This window comes from Vanellus vanellus (assembly GCF_965231255.1).
Source record: "Vanellus vanellus genome assembly, chromosome: 24".
Lineage (NCBI taxonomy): Eukaryota > Metazoa > Chordata > Aves > Charadriiformes > Charadriidae > Vanellus > Vanellus vanellus.
In genome coordinates this window covers 2,327,116-2,344,286 of record NC_138929.1, presented here as the reverse complement: position 1 = coordinate 2,344,286, position 17,171 = coordinate 2,327,116, and the positions used below count along the sequence as shown (strand labels likewise).

Here is a 17,171-nt window from a genome sequence, read left to right as displayed (position 1 = left end):
AGCTCATACCGCTGTCTCCCGTCCCTGCCCCACGGGGGACGAACTGGGACCCCCGCCCCACGGGGATGCCGGTGCCGGTCTCCGCCCGCTGCCGTCGTGCGGCCTCCGGCCACGGGGCGCCGCCGTCGCCCGGACGGGGCGGGACTGGAGAGGCGGGACCGTGCGGCGGCGGCGGCGGTGGTGGTGCGGCAGCAGCGGCAGGTTCTTGAGGCCGAGGGGGTCCCCGGGGGGGTCCCGGGAACGGGGTTCTTGCGGGGGGTCCCGGGAACCGGGGCTGTGCGGGGGGGGGTCCCGTCCACGGTCGGGGCAAGGGGGTCCCGGTTATCGGGGCTGTGCGGGTGGGCGTCTCCGGTCGGTGCAGAGCTGCGGGGTCCTGGGGCAGGAGGTGCCCCCCAGACCACCCCGGGATGGGGTCCCTGATGTCACCCCCAGGTTCAGGGACCACGTCATTCCACCCCTTCCCCAAGACCCCCCGTGTCCCCACATCTGCCAGCCCCAAAGGGACCTTGGGGACACATCCAGGACAGGGACAAGAGGGTGATGTCCCTCTTGGTGCCCCATCCCCCGTCCCCTCCGCCCGGTTTAGGATGGCAGGGTGGGATCCCACGCCCTCGTCCTGCGACTGCTTCGTGGCACTGCCGCCACACACCGCGGTGCCCGCCGTCATCTTCGGCAAGAATGCCGACCGGCCACGCCACGAGGTCCAGGAGGTCGTCTATGTCCCCGCCGCTGTCCACCGCCCCGGGGACAAAGTCCAGGTGAGACCGTGCTTGGGGCCAGGGTGGCTGCAGGGGATGGTGCACTGAGTTTGCCAGGTCTCAGCCCCTCTCTGTGTCCCCCTCCCCACAGTGCACCTACCTGGAGATCGAGCAGGTGGAGAGGACCCACGCGGTGGTGCTGAGCCGTCCCGCCTGGCTGTGGGGTGCCGAGATGGGTGCCAACGAGCACGGCGTCTGCGTGGGCAACGAGGGCGTCTGGACCCGTGAGCCTGTGGGGGAGGACGAGGCACTGCTAGGGATGGACCTGGTGAGGTGAGGACTGTGTCGTGTCCCCCCACCCTTGCCCTGGCTGCCCCCCGCCGTCCCCCACTGCCGGCCGACGGGGTGCTGCTGGCATGGCAGGCTGGGTTTGGAGCGGGGCAGCTCTGCCCGGGAGGCCCTGGAGGTGATCACGGCATTGCTGGAGCGCTACGGCCAGGGTGGGAGCTGCAAGGAGGAGCCGGTACCCTTCATCTACCACAACACCTTCCTGCTGGCTGACCGCACCGAGGCCTGGGTGCTGGAGACAGCCGGCCGGTACTGGGCAGCCCAGCGGATCCGAGGTGAGCAGGCACTGGTTGTACTGGGGGGACGGGGAGTTTTGTCTCCTCGCCTAAGCCTGACCCCCCTCCGGCTTTCGCAGAGGGCAGCCGCAACATCTCCAACCAGCTCAGCATCGGGAGGGACATCACGGCCGAGCATGGGGGGCTGCGGCAGCGAGCCCGCAGCCAGGGCTGGTGGAGCGGGGATGGCGAGTTCAGCTTCGCTGAGGTCTTCTCCCTGACGCACCAGCCCACCCGCATGGAGGCTGCCAAGGCCCGTTACCGTGCCGGCAAGGAGCTGCTGCGGCAGCACGCAGGTGAGGACAGGGACAGGGGAAGGGGACAGCCACACACGGCTCACCCCAGCATCTCCACGCTCCCCGTGGCCACAGCAGCTGTGGCTGAGATGCCGGCGGTGACGCAGCTCTGCCTCACCCGGCAGGTCACATCACAGCGGAGACATTCATGGCCATCCTGCGGGACAAGGACAGCGGGATCTGCGTGGATTCGGAGGGCTTCCGCACGGCAGGCAGCATGGTGTCCGTGCTGCCCCAAGATCCTGCCTTGCCCTGCGTCCACTTCTTCACAGCCACCCCTGATCCCTCCAGGTGAGGAAGTTACAGGAGACAGCCCTGTTCCAGGGGTGACGGGGACAAGGCAGAGCCATGCCGCGGGCTGAGTGTCCCCCAGGAGCAGCATCCCTCCTTGCACTGGCTGATCCCAGCGCTCTGGTGCTCCTCTTTGACAGGTCTGTCTTCAAACCCTTCATCTTCGTGGCCAGCCTCAAGCCTGTGCCACAGGTGATATCTCCCACCTTCCGTGACGACCCCGCCAAGCAGATCCCGCGGTTCCAGAGCACAGTCGATCGGCGTCATGAGCTGTACCGCCGGCATCAGGCGGCGCTGGAGCTGATGGAGAGGGACCAGGTACACAGACCCTTCCCCAGCCACTGCTGCCCTGGGACCCTCGCTCTCCCCAGTGATGTGGGAGGACATGGAATTCCCTGAGGGTGCTTGGTCTCAGCTCTCCTCCCTCCCCAACCCTGCCAGGAGTGGGGCCAGAAGCTCCTACAGACACTGCGGGACCTGGAGAAGCAGGGCCTGGAGGGGATGAATGCGTTGCTGGGGGGGACAGTGGCCCCCAGCCCAGAGGAGCTGGCTGACCTCTTCTTCGACTGCGTGAAGGCAGAGATGAAGTTTTACACATAAACCCCATGCAGGTGGGCGGGCTCAGTCCCCCCTGCAGCATTGCTCCTGGATAGGGGATGAGAAAACCTTCCCAGTGCCCGGCCCCGGCTCCTCACCTCCTCCCACTGCAGATCTGCCACTGATGGCGCAGTGAGGAACATCTTGACCAGCACCTCCAGCCCTGCCTGAGGTGTGTGGAGCCTCCAGCCCCCTAACTTGCCCTGGAGGAATTGGCACTTTTGAGAGGTGGCCGTGGCTTGAAATGCAAGTGTGGGGGGCAGGTGAGAGCAGTGGAGTGGGATTTGGAGTCCTGCCCGCAGCCCGGCATGTCTTTTGCTACCATCAGGCAGAGCTGCCTGTGCCCGACCCCTCTGGGGCTGCTGCGGGGCTGGCGGCTCGGTGGCAGACAGGCAGATTGGTGTAGGAATAAAGAGGCTTTAATAGCAACTGCGCGGTGCCATCCTGGTGTGGGGTATTGCTGGTAATTGCCTATTTCTTGCTCCTTTGGTGTGAGTCTCCTTGGTCTGGGGCTGACTCCTGCCGGGAGCTCGCTGGGGCTGCAAGCAAGTGTGCTGCCCACTGGGTCCGGGCAGGGGTGGCAGCTGTGTCCCCGGTTTCGCTTGGGGAGGGCGTTGAGACTGCTTGGGGCCTGGGGCTGCTCCCTCCCTGCCTGGGCTCAGCGGTGTAGGAGGCAGCAACAGACCCCGACGCTTCCGCAGCTCCTCCAGCTCTTCCAGACGGGTCCAGTGTTCCTCCAGGCACTCCCTCTGCCTCCGCTTCGAGCGCCCAGCCAGCTCCCGGTGCAGATCCGCAAAGAAATCTGCCAGGGACAGAGGGAGGGAGAAGAATTACAGGAGACCTTGCACGGCCACCCAAGCTGCCTGCCACTCCTGTCACCCTTGGGGACAGTGTCCTGCTTCAGTCTGGGCACCTTTGCCTGCAGTGAAAGGGCCGCTTGGGTCAGAGAGCAACTGGTCGTCTTCGTCCTCACTGCTTGAAGAGCCTCCGTCCTCCTTTTCCTCGCCCTTGCTGCCACAGATGGGCTGGGCGTCCAGCTGCAGGAGATGGGGCAAAGCTCCCACCACCAGCTCTCTGCAAGCACCAAAGGAAGAGCAGATGTACCCCCACCACATGGCACCACCTTGGGGCTGGGAGTGGGTTGGGGTGGCACAGGGCCCTCCCAGCACGGCTCTGCACAGCCACCCCACAGCCCGGCCAGGGCGGAGATTCAGGATTCAGATTTCTGGGGTTTGAGGGGGGAACTCAGGCTGTATTTGATTTGGGGGGGGGGGGGCGGGGGGGAAGGGCTGTACCCTGCTGAGGGCCCTGTGTGGTTTAGGGGACTTGCTCTCCCTGTCTGCTCTCCCCCATCCGCTCTCCCCCCCCAGGCTCCCCTGACCCACCTGTATCCGTTCTGGTGGGTGCATTCGTTTCCCGTTAAGTCAAGGAGACGGAGGCTACAGGGCAGCTCATCTGCAGAGATCAAAGGGAAGGCAGAAAGGTGCTGAGAGGGAACCTGAGCGCCCTCCCTCCACCAAACCCCCGTACACCTTGTCTCCTGCAGCTCTTCACCCACTCCGGAGGCAACAGCCCTGCCGTGGGAAGCAGTCTCTCACCTCACAGCTGGGGAAACTGAGGCAAGGAGGGTGGGAATGTGTATTGCACACACTCCCGTGTGAGAACTGAGGGTTTTCCCCTTCCCAGGCCCTCACCGTTCCCTTTCTCAACCCCGTCTGCAAGCAGAAGGCCTGGTGCCACAATAGCAGTGCTACAGAGGAAGAGAGGGAGATAATTATCCCTCTGTCCTTTCCTCTTCTGCCAAAAATCACCCACGGGAGAAGCCGGCTGAAAGATGCATGAAGGGTTGTCAGGGCTGGAGCAGGTTTGCCCCCAGTTGAAAACCCCAAGTCTGCTCAGAGCTGCTTGAAATGTGCTGCTGGAGCAGGACACAAGGTGGAAGCAGACACCTGAAGTCTGCCAGCAGAAAGGACGGCTCAAACCTGGCCACAGGGCTCCTCTGGTGTCATGCTGGGACAGGCAGGCCAGCCCTAGGGTGGGGCACTGGGTGGGACCTGAGAGTCGGGGGCTCTGTCAGAGCCTGGATCAAGAGTCTGCCGACATTTCCCCAGTACCCGAGGCACCTCTCGGGCAGACCCAGGCCATGTCCATACCCATTCCTGCCTCCCACCTAGGTCCAGCATCTGGATTCGGTTGTGGGACAAGTCCAGGACGTGCAGGTGTCGCAGGGGCTGCAGGTTCTCCACTCTGCGGATGCGATTGCCAGCCAGGGAGAGGAACCTGCAGAGCACAGGGAGGGCAGTGGCATGAAGCAGAGGGAGACACCATGGCCCCCAGGGTCAGAGCCAGCGTGGCACTAGGCTGTCAGGGGCTGCAATCAAATTCCCCTGGCTCTGCCAAGGGAAGAAGGGAGCACTGTGCTCCTCTGATCAGGAAAGCGATCTCCCTGGGGGCAGAAGCTGCCCGTACCGCAGGTTGGGAAAGCAGCCGAGATTCTCGATCTTCTCAATTTGGTTCTGAAAAAAAAGAAAAAAAAGCAACATGTTTTTCTGCTGCATGAAAAATCAGACTCTAGGAGCACCGGCATCACTCCAACCTCACAAAGGTAACATGATGCCCCACCACTGCCACAGGAGCTTTATGGAGAGGGTATGGGGCTGTGACAGGACGGGGAGCCCAGGAGTTCGGGATAACCCTAAGGTAGGTTTGACCCATGGGTCAAATCCCACGCAGGTTTGAAAAACACTGAATGGCTGATGCCAGACCCTCACTCAAATCCCATTGGTGACACTGCCATTGGAGGTGAGCGCTGCCAGCCCCTCTGGCCATGCAGGGAGGCAAAACTCTGGAGCAGAACTGGGGGTATTTATTGTCCCCACGAGGAGGCCTTTACCCACAGGTCCAGGGCTCCGATCTCTGCTGCCCAGTGTCTGTCGCATTGCCTTACCTGCTGTAGGTAGAGACTGTGAATCTCCCGCAGGCTCTGGAGCCTCCCAATAGTGCAGATATTCTCCCGGTCCAAGCGGACGGTTGAGGAGGATAGCAGCTCTGTGGATCTAGAGGAAGGGCGGTGCTCGGGGTGTCCTTTATGCCCAGACACCCTCCCTGCCAGCCTGGGTGGTGAATGTGGGCTCTGTGTGGATCCTTACCGGCTCTCTGGGTCCAGGGGCTCCACCAGCTGAAGCAGGTTCCTCGTGGCGATGAGGGTGTCGGTGAGGGTCACCCCTGGGGACGTCTGATCACAGTCTGTGGGAAACCCAGAGTGACAGGGCCCAGGCCAGCGACATCCAGCCCCCCTGTACCCCTCCAGGCTGGCACATGAGCAGGCCCCACAATGGCTCACTCACCCACAGGCTGGGTGTCCCCCTGCCCAGCCATGGCGGGGAGGTGGCCTGGGTCCTTGTCCCTTTCTTGGGTCCTTGGGTCAGTGTGTTGGTGGGGCTGGTCTGTCCCCACTGCTCTCTGCAAGGGGAAGGGTCCTAAGACAATGAGGGGCAGAAACCTACAGGCTGGGGGGGTCGGTGGGAACAGGATTGTGGGGATCAGCAGTGGGACACCCCGGTGGGGCAGAGAGACCCCAGGGCCTGGTGGGACCATAGGAGCAGACCCACCCGGGCTGGGGGAGCCCAGAGACCCCCGGTTGGGCCTGGGGGAGGTCACCAGGACCAGCCCCCCCGGGCTGCGGCAGGGCCGGGCAGGGCTCGGGGGGCACCCGGGCTCCGGCGGCGGCGCAGGCCGCAGCGTGCCCGTTGCTAGGAGACGGGTAGCACCGGAAGGGGCGGGGCATGGCGCGTCTTTTCCGCGCATGCGCGCCCGCCAGTCCTCCGCCTCCCCAGAAGCCTTTGCGCTCTGGCGGCAAAGATGGCGGCGCTGAATGGCGGGGTGCCATGGCGGCGGGGTGAGGGGCTCCTCAACGGGGCTGGGCGCCTCCGCGGGGCTCGAGCACGGGGCCTGGGTGGGGGAGGGCGTGCGTGTCGCCCGGTCTGTCCTCACCCGGGCCTTGGTCTTCGGTCCCGGCTCCTCTCCCGCTCCCCCGGGGGCCGGCGGGCCTGGCGCCGGCCCTGAGCCCTGCCTGTGTGCCCCCTCTCCGCAGGCTGGCTGCCCGCCCTACAGTTCGTCCGCCGCGGCTCCAAGGCGGTCACCCGGCACTGGAAGGCCATGCACTTCCAGCGGCAGAAGCTGATGGCCGTGACCGAATACCTGGCCCCGCGGCCGGCCATCCCGCCGCGCTGCCTGGCCCCCAGGAAGGAAAGGGCCGAGGAGGTAATTTCCTGGCGTGGGGCCTCTGTGTTCGAGGAGACCAAGTGGCTTTGCAGGCCCTGTCTGTGTGCTTTGCTCCGGGGATTTAACATGGGGGTACACAGCCCCCACTGGGTGTGGTACAGAGCTCCGGGCCAGCCCTGAAATGGTGTTAGCGTGGCTGGACAGTGGTACAAGAGTTTTTCAGGGTGATTACTCTCCCTTTTCATCATGTTATCCGTGGCTGGGAGATGCCACAGCTGGTAATCCCAAGTGCTGGGAACCAGGTCTCACGATCTGTCGCAGCATCTCATGATCCGTGGCAGCATCTCATGGCAGTAGGTCCATTTGCAGGGTCAGAGAGGGGGGAGGCAGCAGCCTTTGCCCCTTCCCTTTAGCCCATCGCTGCTCCCTCCCTTCAGGACAACGGCTACGCCCGGCTGCTGCGGCGGCAGGTGGAGGAGGTGTTCCGGAATAATCGGATGATTGCCATCTGTCAGTACAACTCCATGCCCGGCGAGGATGTGGTGCTGATGAGGCACTACCTTCGAAAGCACAACATTGAGGTCAAGTTCGTCCTGAACGAGGTAGGGGCAGAGCTGCCGGGGCAGATCCTGGTGTGGTTGGGGGGGATAAGGCAGATGAGAGCTGGGATGACCACATGGTACCCGTTGGGGTGAAAAGCTGCATTTTGAGAGCTGTCTCCCCCAGATTGTCAGACCCGTGCTGTCACAGTCCAAGTACAAGAATCTCCTCCCTCTCTTTGTCGCACGCAATATCCTGCTGGTGAGCCCAGAAACGAAGGCGAAGGAGATGCTGCGGGTGTTGAAGGGAGTGCCACAGGTCAACCTCCTGGGTGAGAGCCTTCCCTGCATCCCCATCTGCTGGTGCTGGGCTCGGGGTGACCCTCTGGTGCTGGGGAGAGCTACTTCCTCCAGCAGGGTCCACGCTAACGGGGATGCGTCTGCTGGATCACAGTCTTGTCCATTAAAATGAGGGGATGGATAGCGAGGGGTGGGAGTCCTGCCTGCAGGAGCAAGTCTTTCCTTGTGTGCCTGTAGAAGATGAAAGGGTTCTGGCTCTGGCACCCCATCTCTTGTCCTCAGCTCTGCACCTCTCTTCCAGGCGCCTGCATTGACGACACCATCTTGAGCAGGCAGGGAGTGGAGAACTTTGCCAAGCTGCCCTCGCTGGAGGCCACGCAGGGGCAGACAGTGGGTGCCCTGGCCCTCCTGCCCTCCCAGACGTCTTCCCTGCTCCAGCGCGGCTCCGCACACCTCACGGCTCTCCTGGATCAGCACATCCGCCAGCTGCAGGCTGGGGAGACAGGGACCCCGACTGAGCCCACCCCTGCCCAGAGCTCTGGGACTCACTGACGCTGGCCCCCAGCCAGGCCCTGTGTGTTGGCCGGGAGTCGGCTCCTTCACCGGCTGCGGTCGGAGAGGGGCTCAGGGAGTGAAGGTTTGGCCCTGGGTGGGCAGCCAGTGGCAGAACTGAGGGTCCTGCAGCACCACCAGCCCATTCGGGCAGCCCTGGCTCTTCCCTTTACTCCCTGCTACCTGCACCAGTGGTGCCTGGGAATGTCCCGGCTGTGTTTTGGGCACCCTGGGGCTGTGGTCAGAGGGTTGCGGGGATCGGTCAGAGGAGGCGGAGCGTGGCGGGGTCCAGTGGCAGTGCTGGTGGGGGGGACATTGGGTGCTGTGAGCCCCCCTGCCCTCCAGAATGGGGGGAGCGTGCTGTAACGCTGACCGAGCCATGTCTGCGGGTTCACCATCCTGTCCATTAAAGTGTGGTGGTGGAGATGCTGTCTTGGATTGTGGTGGGGGGGTGAGGATGGGGGTGGTTCCTGCCCCTCAATACGAGGGGAGAGGTCAGGTGCTGCTCGGAGGCAGAGGCGCTGGGGGTGGGTGAGGGAAATCCTGGGGTGGGGGATAAAGCAAAGCTCAGAGGTATGAGCCGTGGGACCCCCGTGGGGTGGTGGGACCGCTGCCCCGCGTCGGCGCAGCTGGTGGGTTGGCTCTTTCCCCGTGGGCTTGGGAGGAGGGGGGAGCAGGCGGAGCCGGGATGAGGCGCCCCCCGTTACGGGAGAAGAGCCCTCCCCGGTCCCGGTCGGCGGGGCTGGGGGGTGTCCCGGTCTGTTCGTGCTCGGGACGCGGGTGGGTCCGGCTCGGTGCGAGCAGCCGGTGGAGGAGAGGAGGGAGGGGGGGGATGTCCCGGTGTCCCGGCGGGTCCCCGGGCGCTGTCGGCTCCGGTCCTCCACGGTGCAGGGGGCAGAGCCGAGCGGCTCCGGCCCGGCGCCTCCGCCTCCTTCCGTGTTCCGGTTCCTGCAGCCGCCGGGCAGGATGCGACCGGCCCCGGCCCCGGTTGCCCGCCCGCCGCCCGCACAGGTGAGCACCGGGGACCCGGCCCGGGGAGGGGAGGGAAAGGGACGGGGGGGGGCTCCAGCTCCGCGTCCCCCCCACCCCCTTTGCCAGGACCCCGCCGCCCCCGCCAGCCCGATCCGGCCCCCGTTGCTCCGTGGGGCTGACACCTGCGGGGGGACACGGGGATGGGCTTTGCCCCCCACCTCCTCCCGCCGCCTCGGTGGGGCTGCAGGGAGGGGGCGACTGGAGACCCCCCCGGGGGCATCGGTCCAGCCCCACTCCCGGGGAGGAGCGGGGGGCGTCTCAGTGCGGCAGCACCCAGGGGTGCTCCCCTCGCTGCCAAGCTGGGCAGGACGCGGGAGGGGGTTCCGGGCTGCGGTGGGAGACCTCCGTCCCCCTCCCCTCTGAGCAGGGGTGTGCGGTGCGGCGGTTACCGGTGCCGGGGCTTGGCTGCCGTGCCAAGGTTATCCCGGTCCCTGTCCCTATGGCAGCAGCCGGGATGCGTGGGTACCCTGGCAGGGTCAGCGCTGGAGGGGGGGGCTGGCAAGGGAGGGGGGAAACCTCCCCGTGCCTCAGTTTCCCCTCCTTGTACTTGAGAAGGGTGAAGGGAACAACACCCTGATGGGAGGAAGAGCGGCTGGGTCGGGGTTTTCAGGGGGCATGTCCTGGCTTGGGGGTGCCGGGATAGACCGGGGCTAATCCCGGTCTCTGTACCCCGGATCGCCCACACCAGCTGTGCCCGCCGTGGGGTTGCCCTGTGGCACCGAGTCCATGGGGCAACGGGAGCGGGGCAGCGGGGCTGGACTCTGGACTGGGCGGGCGGGTGAGGGCCGTGCCGCGGAGGCGAGATAAGGCTGGGTGGGTCGAAGGCTCCATCTCACGCGGAAGCTTCTGGGTCCCGGCCATGGTTATGTGCGAGGGTCCGGGGAGGGGCACAGGAGGACACCCCCTCCGACCTTTTCCCCTCGAGGGACAGGATGAGGGTGTCTGGCAGGGCAGGAATCCTGCGGGCAGGGTGGGTGATGCCCTCCCTGGGCTCTCTGACGTGGCGTCCCCTCCTTGCAGTGGCTCCCACTGCCCGGGCTGTGACGGCCAAGCTCGGACCCCCAGCCCCGCAGTGCAGACAGGAGGGGGGGCTTGGCCCAGCCCCCCCGGCCCCCTCTGCTCACCAGCCATGGGCAGCCACGAGAAGGACCCGTCCTCTCCGAAAAGGGCCCTGTCACGCTCCAACAGCACCGTGTCTTCCAAGCACAGCAGCATTCAGCAGGTCGGGGGGCTCTGGGCTGGGGCAGGGGGGGTGCTCAACGGGATCCCGGTGGTGTACCCAAGCTGGCTCAGGGGTGCCATGGGGCCTTGGGGGGCTTCACCCCACTTTAAGAAAGGGGATAACAGAGATGCTCCATCCCCTGGGGAGTACCAAGTGCCCCTGCCTGGGGCCAAGGTGGGGAGCACCCTGGCTGGTCCCGGTGCCAAGGTTCCCCCACGTTGACCCCCGTCCCTGCAGGGCTCGGAGAGCTGGGAGGTGGTGGAGGAGCCGCGTGCACGGGGCAGCCCGGGCCAGGAGCCGCAGCGGCACGAGGGGTACCTGCTCAAGAAGAGGAAATGGCCCCTGAAGGGCTGGCACAAGGTAACGGGGCAGAGCTGGCACCAGGAGCCGCCCCCCTGGCCACCCAGCCAGTCCTGGGCGCCATCCCCATCCCTGGGGTGATTTGGGGCTCCCTGGATAGAGGGGGCTGCAGGGACCAGTCTCTGGTCCCCATAACAATCGTCCCTCTCTGTCCCCAGAGGTACTTTGTGCTGGAAAACGGCATCCTGAAATACGCCACCACGCGCCAGGACGTGAGTGTGGGGTCGGGCTGTGTCCGTGCAGCCTCTCTGAAGGCTCGGGGTGGGGGAGGCCCCATGGTCCCCCATGAGGAAGGGGGTCTTTCCCCCTGACAGGGGTCCCCGGGCTCCCCCAGGTCCTCAAGGGCAAACTGCACGGAGCCATCGACATCCGTCAGTCCGTCATGTCCGTCAACAAGAAGGCACAGCGGGTCGACCTGGACACGGAGGAGAACATCTACCACCTCAAGGTGCTGGTGGGGGCTGGAGCCGGGGCTGGGGGCACTGGGTGTCCCCCTCCCATTCCCCTTCCCCCCCCCAACTTGCCCGTGTCCCACAGATCAAGTCCCCGGAGCTCTTTGCCAGTTGGGTGAGCAGCCTCTGCTCCCACCACCAGGGCGAGAGACCCGAGCCCTGCCCCAGGGGGGGTCCCACAGGGAGGACCCCCACCAACGCGCAGGTGGGTGACACCTCGAGGGGTGGGTGATGCGAGGCAGCGTCTGGGTGCGGGGCTCCTGACGGCAGTCCCGGCGGTGCCCCTCCTCCCCTGCTGCAGAGCCCATGGACCCGGATCCTGCCCTCGGGCAGTGCCCCTGCCCTCTCCACCCTCGCCAGCTCCCAGGACAAGGTGAATGCCTGGCTGAAGGACAGCGAGAGGCTGGAGCGCTGCTCGGCTGGTGAGCAGGGCTGGAGGGGGATGTGCGGGGTGTGTGTGGGGGGATGCCTCGTCCCCCATCCCTGAACTGGGCTCGCTGTGTGTCCGGTTGCAGAGCTGTCGGAGTGCCAGGCGAAGCTGCAGGAGCTGACTGGCATGCTGCAGAGCCTGGAGGCACTGCACCGCATCCCCTCGGCCCCCCTCATCTCCAGCACCCAGGTGAATGGGGGCAGCGGCGGGCGCGGGGCTGAGCATCGCCCAACGCGGCAGCCCCCCTTCCCGGGGGAGGGTCTGGCTCCAGCCCCCTCCTCTCGCTCACAGCCCTCAGCCACCGCGGAGAGGCCCAAGAAAGGCAGGAGGAGCACCAAGATCTGGTGCACCCAGAGCTTCGCCAAAGATGACACCATCGGCAGGGTGAGGGGCAGCGGGCGTCCCACCGAGCTCTGCCGGCTGAGCCACCGCCAAGGGACGGAGCCCCCCAGGGCCTTGCTGACCCCCATGTCCCACCCCCCTAGGTGGGCCGCCTGCACGGGTCCGTCCCCAACCTCTCGCGCTACCTGGAGCCGTCCCAGAGCCAGCTGCCCTTCAGCCTCCCCCCCGAGTACAGCCAGCTGCAGAGGAGCTTCTGGATCCTGGCCCAGAAAGGTGGGATGGGGCTGGGGGGCGCTGAGCCCTACCGGGGGTCCCGGTGGTGGCAGGGTGGGTGCCGTGCCGCAGCCTGACCCCCTGCCTGTGTCTCCCGGCAGTGCACGGCTCGCTCAGCAGCGTGGTGGCCGCGCTGATGGCCGAGAGGGCCCGTCTGGAGGAGATGCGGCAGGCGCTGGACCATCGGCGCTCAGCCCCACGCCCAGGGGGGACCGGCAACACCGGGGTGAGGGATCATGGAGGGCTGGGCAGGCATGCCCCCGGCTCTGGGTTCCGATAGAGCCTGGGGGTTGTTGGTGTTGGGGTGCTGGTGGGTGCAGCGAGTTGGCAGGGTCTCAGCCCTGTGCTGGGTGCCCGGGCAGCAGCGGGGTGATTCCCCCCTCCCTGTCAGCCCCACACTGGCTGGAGGGGACAGACCAGGGTGGGGGGGTCTCGGCTCAGCCTCCCCCACCTCCGCAGGCTGCCCTGCGCCGCTTCCACTCCCTCTCCGTCTCCTCCGACACCACCCTGGACTCCTTCGCCTCGCTGCACCCCGATGAGGTCAGGGGGGGGCCAAGATGGGGTGGGGGATTCGGGCGGTCATCCCTGGGGGCAGCGGGCTGAGGCGGTGGCTGTCCCCGCAGCCGGACGCGTTGCCGGCCAAGGGCCGGGAGCAGCAGCTCTCCAACCGCAGCATCGTCTCGTTGGCCGACTCGCACACCGAGTTCTTCGACGCCTGCGAGGTCTTCCTCTCTGCCAGCTCCTCCGAGAACGAGGTGGGGCGGGGCTTCGGCCAGGGGTGGGGCGAGGGGGCGGGGCCATGACCAAGGGGCGTGGCTCTGCTGGTTGTTGGGGGTTTTCTGCAGACCCCCCTGTTGTGGGTCCGTTGTGGGTTCATCTCTCCCTTCTCTCTCCCCCGTCCGCTCCCCGTTAGCCGGCCCGGGAGCCGCCCCCCCCGCTCCCCGTGCCCCCCCCAGCCCCTTTCTCCCCCCGGCTCCCCCCAGCCCCTGTGACCTCTACAGCCCCCCGCAGCCCCCCAACTCCGGGCGCTCGGGGTCTCCGCAGTCTCTGAGCCCACCGGTGGGGGATGGGTGCTACCGGTGCCCCCCCCACACCCCCTGCTTCCCCCCTCCTGCAGTCCCACCGGTACCCAACACCCCCTCCCCATCCTGCCCCCCCCCCCATCCCATCCCAGCTACTCGACTCCCGTCCTCCCGGGGGGAGCCCTGCCCGGTACAGTCCCTCCTACCCCCCCCGGTGGGGGTGATCCCTAGACTCCCCCCCCCCCCGCCCCGGCACCCCCGAAGCCGCCGACGGTCCCCTGCGCCTCCGCAGCCCTCGGACGACGACGAGTCGTGCATCAGCGAAGCCACCACCAGCGCCTGCGAGGACGCGGCCGAGCCGGGGGGGCCGGGCCGCCCCCCGACAGGTACGGGGAGGGGGCCACCGAATTGGGAGGGGACGGGAACGGGGACGGGGGTGGGGGGAAGGAAGGCAGCATCCCCCCCACCTCCCGGTTCCCGGCAGGAGCGGAGGGTCCGGGGCTGCCCGTGGAGCCGATGCCGCTGGAGCTGCCGGGGCCGGACCCGCGGCGGCGGAGCTGTTTGCCCGCCCCCCCCGCGCCACCGGGGGACGTGAGCCTGTGGGGGCTGCTGCGGAGCAGCGTGGGGAAGGACCTGTCACGCGTGGCGCTGCCCGTGCAGCTCAACGAGCCGCTCAACACGCTCCAGCGGCTCTGCGAGGAACTGGAGTACAGCGCTCTGCTGGACCGCGCCAGCCGCGCCCGCGACCCCCGCCAGCGCCTGGTGAGGGGGGGGGGGCTGGGGGACAACGGGGGGACACGGGGAGGCTCGGGGGTCAAGGGGGCTCGGGGGACACGAGGGACTTCGGGGGCGGTGGGGGGCACGGGGTGGTTGAGAGCTCGGGGGGCATAGAGGGATCTGGGGACACGGGGGGCTCAGCGGACTTCGGGGGCCGGCGGGGCAGGGGGTGGTCGAGAAGGTCGGGGGTTTGGGGGACACGGGGGGAATTGGGGAGTTTGAGGATTTAGGGGGCTCGGGGGACACAAGGGACTTTGGGGGCAGGGAGGGCACGGGGTGGTGGAGGGCAGGGGGGACACGGGGGACATTGGGGGATCTGGACATGGGGGACTTCGGGGGCAGGTGGGGCACAGGGTGGTCAAAGGCACAGGGGACATGGGGGGCTCAGGGGACTTCGGGGGAAGGGGGGGCACGGGGTTGTCGAGGGCATAGGGAATGTGGGGGACACGGAGGGCTCAGGGGGCATGAGGGGATCTGGGGACACAGGGGGCTTGGGGGGGAGGCTCGGTTGATGCCACGCCCCCTTTGGGGGCGGAGCGTGGAGGTGCCCCGCCCCCCGGCACGGTGGCAGCGCGGTGGCTGTGGTGGCAGGTCTACGTGGCCGCCTTCGCCGTGTCCGCCTATGCCTCCACCTACTACCGGGCGGGCAGTAAACCCTTCAACCCGGTGCTGGGAGAGACCTACGAGTGCGTGCGGCCCGACCGCGGCTTCCGCTTCATCAGCGAGCAGGTGGGGACGGGGACAGGGACAGGGAGGGGGGAACAGAGTCGGACGAGGCGGTGGCATGTCCCCCTCTTCCTCTCTCCCCAGGTGTGCCACCACCCGCCCATCTCCGCCTGTCACGCCGAGTCTGACAACTTCATCTTCTGGCAAGGTGGGTGCTGAGGAGGGTGGTGGGGGGATGCACTGGAGAGGGGGGTCTCACCTCCTCCTGCCTCCCGCCCCCCCTCCCCCCGCCAGACATGAGGTGGAAGAACAAATTCTGGGGGAAGTCCCTGGAGATCGTCCCCATGGGCACCGTCAATGTCCAGCTGCCCAGGTGAGACCCCCAAACCCTGGCAGATGCCCCCACCCCCCCTCCCTGGCCCCATGGCCGCCCTGCCTGCGCGCCTCAGCCGACGGTGTGGCCATCCCTGCAGGACTGGGGACCACTTTGAGTGGAACAAGGTGACGACGTGCATCCACAACGTCCTCAGCGGCCCCCGCTGGATCGAGCACTATGGGGAGGTGCTCATCCGCAACACCCGCGACGCCTCCTACCACTGCAAGATCACCTTCTGCAAGGTGCGCCCCGCCCCGCCCCGCCCTGCCCTGCCCTGCCCCACCCTGCCCCGGCTCCGCCTCTCACAGCCTACTCCCTGCCCTCAGCCCCTCCTTGGCCCCGCCCTTTAGTCTTTGGGCTCCGCCCACCCCATAGCTCCACCCTTCCATGTGCCCCTGACTCCACCCCCTTTGCATCATCACCTGACCCCACCCCTTTATGTGTAGCTCCGCCCCTTTGCTCACATGCTCATCTAAACTGTGTTATTGCCCCACCCCTTTTCCATTGGCCCCACCCCTCGCATATGGCCCTGCCCTTTCTCAATAGCCCCACCCTTTTCCCAGCATCCCCGCCCCTCACTTAAGGCCCCGCCCTTTTCCCAGCGGCCCTGCCCTATCACTCGTGGCCCCACCCTTTCTCAGTGGCCCCACCTTTTCCCAATAGCCCCGCCCCTCACTCAGGGCCCCACCCCTTTCCTGGTGCCCCCACCCATTCCCAGTGACCCCACCCTTTCCCAATAGCCCCGCCCCTCACTCAGGGCCCCACCCCTTTCCTGGTGCCCCCACCCATTCCCAGTGACCCCACCCTTTCCCAATAGCCCCGCCCTTCCCTCAGGACCCCACCCTTTTCCAATGGCCCCACCCCGGCCCCGCCCAGCCCCCCCTGTGCCCACAGGCGCGGTACTGGGGCGCGGGGGCCAACGAGGTGCAGGGGGCTGTGCTGAGCCGCAGCGGGACGGTGGTGGAGCGCCTGGCCGGCAAGTGGCACGAGGGGCTGCACCGGGGGCCACCCCCGGGCCAGTGCATCTGGAGAGCCAGTAAGGACCAGGGGGGGGCCATGCCCTGGGTAGTAGCGGGGGGGATACCCCACCCTGGGGGTGTCTCAGCGCCACGCAATCCCCCGCAGACCCCATGCCCCGCGACCACGAGAGGAACTACGGCTTCACCCAGTTTGCGCTGGAGCTGAACGAGCTCACGCCGGAGCTGCGGCGCGTCCTGCCCTCCACCGACACCCGCCTGCGCCCCGACCAGCGGTGAGCAGCACCCCAGCATCGGGGGCGGGGGGGGGAGCTGAGGCTGCCCAGCTCGTTACAGCGATGTGTCTCTCTCCCCCAGGTACCTGGAGGAAGGCAACGTGCCGGCGGCCGAGACGCAGAAGCGCCAGATCGAGCAGCTGCAGCGGGACCGGCGCCGGGTCATGGAGGAGAACAACATCACCCACCAGGCTCGCTTCTTCAGGTCCGGCACTGGGGGGCCGAGGGGGGGGCTCCTGGGGCCATGCATGGCACAGGGGCACCACCAGGAACGCGGGGCTCTCGGGGAATGGGGAAGACCCCCTGGGGGTCTCGATGGCACCCCAGCCCTGACCCCCGTCCCCATCCCCAGGCGGCTGACGGATGCCAACGGCAAGGAGTCGTGGGTCACCAACAACACCTACTGGAAGCTGCGCCTGGACCCCGGCTTCGCCCACCTGGACAGCGCGGTGCTCTGGTAGCGCCCCCCCCCACCCCCCCACTGTGGGGCGCTGAGACCACCACCCCCCCCCAGCTCATCGCAGCTGTGGTGCCCAGCAGTGGGGCTGGTCCCCCCAGCACTGGGGGTGCAACACCCCCCTCCCCCCCCCCCCCCCAAGCCGTTTTGCCAGTGTTTAAGGAAAACTGTGATATAAAAGAGGGGGGGCACAGGTGGTGCCTCCCCCCACCCCCCAGCCCGGGGCAGAGCCCTGGGGGCACAGGACGTCCGGGTCCCTGGTTCACTGGGGGGGGGGCAGCAGGGGATCGTGGGGTGCCCGCGGGCGGGCAGACCCCCCCAGGCCCCCCCCGGCTGTGCACAGGGGCTGCTCTAATAAAGGTTGCGAAGAGCTGGGGTGTGCGGAACGCT

General features: G+C 67.1%; 4 protein-coding genes across 5 annotated transcripts; 3 read left to right on the top strand and 1 right to left on the bottom strand.

Annotated features, from left to right (window-relative positions):
• Positions 1 to 179: 179 nt before the first annotated feature.
• SCRN2 (secernin 2) lies at positions 180 to 2,938 on the top strand. 2 transcript variants are annotated; one of them, XM_082494809.1, is made up of 8 exons: positions 180 to 201; positions 587 to 758; positions 850 to 1,031; positions 1,122 to 1,321; positions 1,402 to 1,617; positions 1,743 to 1,908; positions 2,049 to 2,226; positions 2,350 to 2,938. In XM_082494809.1, the coding sequence occupies exons 2-8, from the start codon at positions 588 to 590 to the stop codon at positions 2,506 to 2,508; spliced, it is 1,272 nt and encodes a 423-aa protein (XP_082350935.1). In that variant the 5' UTR covers positions 180 to 201; position 587; the 3' UTR covers positions 2,509 to 2,938. The 2 variants fall into 2 exon arrangements, with proteins under 2 accessions (XP_082350935.1, XP_082350934.1); XM_082494808.1 differs by lacking the exon at positions 180 to 201 and having other exon boundaries at positions 383 to 758.
• On the bottom strand, positions 2,925 to 5,883 carry LRRC46 (leucine rich repeat containing 46; the record flags this gene model as incomplete). The annotated part of the gene is made up of 8 exons (XM_082495028.1): positions 2,925 to 3,307; positions 3,419 to 3,579; positions 3,891 to 3,960; positions 4,676 to 4,785; positions 4,975 to 5,021; positions 5,453 to 5,561; positions 5,655 to 5,751; positions 5,853 to 5,883. 8 exons carry the CDS (start codon positions 5,881 to 5,883, stop codon positions 2,925 to 2,927), a joined length of 1,008 nt encoding a protein of 335 aa, XP_082351154.1.
• A 473-nt stretch (positions 5,884 to 6,356) lies between these two features.
• Positions 6,357 to 8,537, top strand: MRPL10 (mitochondrial ribosomal protein L10). The gene is made up of 5 exons (XM_082494819.1): positions 6,357 to 6,403; positions 6,599 to 6,768; positions 7,167 to 7,331; positions 7,456 to 7,600; positions 7,870 to 8,537. Exons 1-5 carry the CDS (start codon positions 6,367 to 6,369, stop codon positions 8,118 to 8,120), a joined length of 768 nt encoding a protein of 255 aa, XP_082350945.1. The 5' UTR covers positions 6,357 to 6,366; the 3' UTR covers positions 8,121 to 8,537.
• A 1,744-nt stretch (positions 8,538 to 10,281) lies between these two features.
• Positions 10,282 to 17,150, top strand: OSBPL7 (oxysterol binding protein like 7; the record flags this gene model as incomplete). Its single annotated transcript, XM_082494796.1, has 22 exons — positions 10,282 to 10,374; positions 10,612 to 10,734; positions 10,893 to 10,946; positions 11,069 to 11,182; positions 11,272 to 11,391; positions 11,488 to 11,608; positions 11,702 to 11,805; positions 11,908 to 12,000; positions 12,102 to 12,231; positions 12,333 to 12,457; positions 12,691 to 12,771; positions 12,855 to 12,986; positions 13,546 to 13,639; positions 13,738 to 14,015; positions 14,622 to 14,759; positions 14,841 to 14,904; positions 14,991 to 15,069; positions 15,170 to 15,314; positions 15,967 to 16,108; positions 16,198 to 16,324; positions 16,407 to 16,529; positions 16,677 to 17,150. The coding sequence occupies 22 exons, from the start codon at positions 10,282 to 10,284 to the stop codon at positions 16,783 to 16,785; spliced, it is 2,589 nt and encodes an 862-aa protein (XP_082350922.1). The 3' UTR covers positions 16,786 to 17,150.
• Between the last annotated feature and the right edge of the window lie 21 nt (positions 17,151 to 17,171).

What these genes read in the sequence shown, in the direction of transcription:
- SCRN2 (XM_082494808.1), top strand. Translation starts at nt 408, where the DNA reads ATGGGGTCCCTGATGTCACCCCCAGGTTCAGGGACCACGTCATTCCAC. An exon ending in CTAGGGATGGACCTGGTGAG is followed by an intron (nt 1,032 to 1,121) that starts GTGAGGACTGTG and finishes CTGGCATGGCAG; the next exon opens with GCTGGGTTTGGAGCGGGGCA. An exon ending in AGCTGATGGAGAGGGACCAG is followed by an intron (nt 2,227 to 2,349) that starts GTACACAGACCC and finishes CAACCCTGCCAG; the next exon opens with GAGTGGGGCCAGAAGCTCCT.
- MRPL10 (XM_082494819.1), top strand. Translation starts at nt 6,367, where the DNA reads ATGGCGGCGCTGAATGGCGGGGTGCCATGGCGGCGGG. An exon ending in CGGGGTGCCATGGCGGCGGG is followed by an intron (nt 6,404 to 6,598) that starts GTGAGGGGCTCC and finishes CCCTCTCCGCAG; the next exon opens with GCTGGCTGCCCGCCCTACAG. An exon ending in GCCACAGGTCAACCTCCTGG is followed by an intron (nt 7,601 to 7,869) that starts GTGAGAGCCTTC and finishes CCTCTCTTCCAG; the next exon opens with GCGCCTGCATTGACGACACC.